Source organism: Dipodomys ordii, unplaced genomic scaffold, assembly GCF_000151885.1.
Source record: "Dipodomys ordii isolate 6190 unplaced genomic scaffold, Dord_2.0 Scaffold47, whole genome shotgun sequence".
NCBI classification, from domain to species: domain Eukaryota; kingdom Metazoa; phylum Chordata; class Mammalia; order Rodentia; family Heteromyidae; genus Dipodomys; species Dipodomys ordii.
This window is the reverse complement of record NW_012267263.1, coordinates 3,290,204-3,293,825: the sequence shown is the minus strand read 5'-3', so window position 1 is coordinate 3,293,825 and position 3,622 is coordinate 3,290,204. Positions and strand designations below refer to the sequence as shown.

General features: G+C 44.5%; 1 protein-coding gene across 2 annotated transcripts in view; it reads left to right on the top strand.

Annotated features, from left to right (window-relative positions):
- Window positions 1-3,405, top strand: part of Lman2l (lectin, mannose-binding 2-like) — a 29,773-nt gene extending 26,368 nt beyond the window's left edge. For both annotated transcript variants that reach the window (XM_013019839.1, XM_013019840.1), the window contains exons 7-8: window positions 1,548-1,667; window positions 1,979-3,405. In XM_013019839.1, the coding sequence (XP_012875293.1) occupies window positions 1,548-1,667; window positions 1,979-2,121 (263 nt within the window). In that variant the 3' untranslated portion in view covers window positions 2,122-3,405. The remainder of the gene's footprint in view (window positions 1-1,547; window positions 1,668-1,978) is intronic.
- Window positions 3,406-3,622: the final 217 nt, after the last annotated feature.

Sequence of the window (3,622 nt, the reverse complement as noted above, 5' to 3'; positions counted from 1 at the left end):
TAATATGGGGCTGGGAAGGTGGCTCAGTGGTAGAGCGCTTGCCTTGCATGCATGAGGCCCTGGGTTCAATTCCTCAGCACCACATAAGCAAAAAGAGAAAAGCCGGAAGTGGCGCTGTGGCTCAAGTGGTAGAGCCTTAGCCTTGAGCTGAAGAGCTGAGGGACAGCGCCCAGGCCCAGAGTTTAGGCCCCACGACCGGACCCCCCCCCCAAAAAAAAATATGACTGCACTGAAACACAGGAGATATGTTTAAAGCTCTGAGTTTATAATGATTGGTTTTTTTTGTTGTTGTTTTTGTTCTTTGTCGGTCGTGGGGCCTGAACTCTGGGCTTGGGCGCTGTCCCTCAGTTCTTCAGCTCAAGGCTAGTGTTCTACCACTTGAACCACATAGGCACTTCTGGCTTTTTCTGCTTATGTGGTGCTGAGGAATGGAACCTAGGGTCTCAAGCATTCAAGGCAAGCACTCTACTACTGAGCCACCTTCCCAGCTCCTATAATGATTGTTTTAAGAGAGAAAAGTCAGCTGTGGTTGTATAGACCTGTAAGCTTAGCACACTGAAGGCTGAGGCAGAAGGATCATAAGTTCAAGTCCAGCCTAGGCTATGTAACAAGACCTTGTCTAACTAGATACATGCATACATATACATGTATGTCTCTAATTGTGTGTGCGTGTGTGTGTGTGTGTGCGTGCGTGCGTGTGTGCTTGCATGTGTGCTGGTCCTGGAGTTTGAACTCAAGGCCTGGGCACTGTCCCTGAGCTTCTTTTGGTCAAGGCTAGCATTATACTGCTTAAGCCACAGCTCTACTTTCAGCTTTTTGGTGGTTAATTGGTGATAAGAATCTTACAGGCTTTCCTGCCTAGGCTGGCTTTGAACCATGTTCCTCAGATCTCAGCTTCCTGAGTAGCTGGGATTACAGCCATGAGCCAACAGCACCCAGCTTGTTTGATCTTTTATCTGGCAATATTAGGAAGATTCAGTGTCACAGTTCCAGATGCCACAAAGAAATAGCCAGTATCCAGAAGGTGATTATCTCCCAAGGCAGTAACAGTTCCCTACCTATGACTCAAACAGATTCAAGAGATCTTTTCCTATCTGTGCACATGTGTGTGTGTGTGTGTGTGTGTGTGTGTGTGTGTGTGTGATCTTCATGAGGGAAAAAGAAGCTGTATGTGTCTTCTATGTTCACTATGTGTCTTCTCACTCCTAGAAGGGTTTATATATCCTCTTCACTATTGTCCCTACAGCTTTTTAAATTAGATAATGCATTGTCAGTAAAAACTTAAGTGAAGAATATAGAATATGATCCCATTCTTTATTTTTAGATGAGAAAATGGCTTTATCTCCAATTAACCACTAGAAAACCGGAAGTGGTGCTATGGCTCAAGTGGTAGAGTGCTAGTCTTGAGCTGAAGAGCTGAGAGACAGCACCCAAGCCCAGAGTTCTAGTCCCATGACCAACAACAACAACAAAAACTTGAACAAAATACTAACCCCAAAACTTTTTGAGGTGACTGGAGTAATTATTCTTCTTGCTTTCGTCTCTAGATAATCATGATGTCATTTCCCTGAAGTTATTTGAGCTGACAGTGGAGAGGACTCCAGAAGAAGAAAAGCTGCATCGAGATGTGTTCCTACCCTCAGTGGACAATATGAAGCTGCCTGAGAGTTAGTATGGGATCCTTGGGAAATGCTCCCATGATTACAATATTGATGAAATCTGGGTGACTTGCACTCGCAGCTTTCAGAGTGGATTCCTTTCTCTGTGATACAAATATCACTTCCCACTTGTCCTTCCATTACAGATATTTAGCAGGTGGGCTGATTCACTTTTAAATTGAACTGCCCGGAAAGGGGAAGTCTAAGCTCTTATTCCAGAAGGGGGCATCAAAAACTGGGGTCTAGGCCGCTTAAGATCCTTCCCTTCTTGGTGGGCTTCATGTTTCTGATTTGTTTTTTTTTTTTTTTTGCTTCCTTAGTGACAGCTCCACTGCCTCCCTTGAGTGGCCTGGCTCTCTTTCTCATCGTTTTCTTCTCCTTGGTGTTTTCTGTATTTGCCATTGTTATTGGCATCATACTCTACAACAAATGGCAGGAACAGAGCCGAAAGCGGTTTTACTGAACTCTGCTGTTGGTACCCTGTCTGTGACTATCACCCATGAAGTGTGGGAATAGCAGGTACTGGCCTGAGCACACAGCCTGGCAGATCTACTTCAGACCGCAGCAACTTGTCAGGAACTGTGTCCATCACTGGCGTTTGAATGCAAGCACCCTTTATCCCCAGGGACATCTAACTGGTCCAGGAAGTCACCCATCTAGGGCAGTGCTGCTGTGATGTGCCTTTCCCTGAAGTCCTCTTCCACTTGGAAATTTAGAGTTGTGAAGAGAATACATACATATTCTGATGCCAAAATCGCAGAACAGAATTGGATAATCTGGACATGGACTGGACTCAGCAGGCCTTTCTACTCTTTTTAAGTCAACAAATAGAAAACCAGAACTCATACCTTCTGGATATCCATTTATTGGTTTTTGCTTTTTGCACATGCTTCTTTTTGAGATTTCCTTGGAGATCTGAATGGAAACATCTTCTTGCCTCCCTTTCTGCCTCCATTCACTGTCTTCTCAATGTGACAAATACCCAAAATACATTTGGGTATTTTTTTTGTTGGGTTCTGGAGCTCTAGAACAAACTTAGGTTTCACCGATCCTCATTAGGTGGACCTAGGGCTCTTTGCTTTTTAGCCTGTTGCTCCAGCCTCTCTTCTCTAGCCAGGTTCTTGAGTCTTGTTGTGTCTGCGGCCTTCCTATCCGATCCCTCAGGCCCTTGGTGAAGACTGAAGTCCTTGTGCAAGTTAAGAGAAGCTTGGGAGACTTCATAGGTGCCATGAGATTAACTGTGAAACTGATGAGTTCTAGGTTTGACTCAGAGTGAACATTTGTCATTTGCTCTAATCAGGTGGAGGTATTTCTGGACATAGTGTATCCACTTAAACTGCATGTTTTTTGTTTATCATGGTTTTTGGAATCTCACTTTGAACATTGGAAGTATAAAGAAGCTCTTATTATTACTTGGTTTTGGACACTCCCCCAAGAAGAAATTTGGCTCCTTTGTCCTGATGGAGAAGAAACAGCTGCTGTTTTATGTTGCAAGAATGGGAGCAAATGGCCTTTATCCTGTGCCTGGAAGAGTTTGTGGTAATTGAGCAGAACAGCCTGAGTACTGTTTTTGTGTCAGCCCTTATTTCAATGCCTTATCTGAAAGGAGTCACACGCTGCTCACCTGTCTGCCCTGTGATTAAATGGTTAGAAGCTAGTGTTTCCCTAGAGGACATGAAACTGAACTTTCTTCTGGGCCTGTGTAGCCTAAGAAAATTCTTAAAGTGGCTGATATAACCAATCATGAGCCTTTGACTCAGTGTCTTCCTTTCTAGGGTGTATTTTAGGGGAGGTCTAAGCCTTTTTTTTTTTTTTGTCGGTCATGGGGCTTGAACTCTGGGCTTGGGCGCTGTCCCTTAAGCTCTTCAGCTCAAGGCAAGCGCTCTACCACTTGAGCCACAGCGCCACTTCTGGTTTTCTGGTGGTTTATTGGAGATAAGAGTCTCTGGGACTTTCCTGCCCAG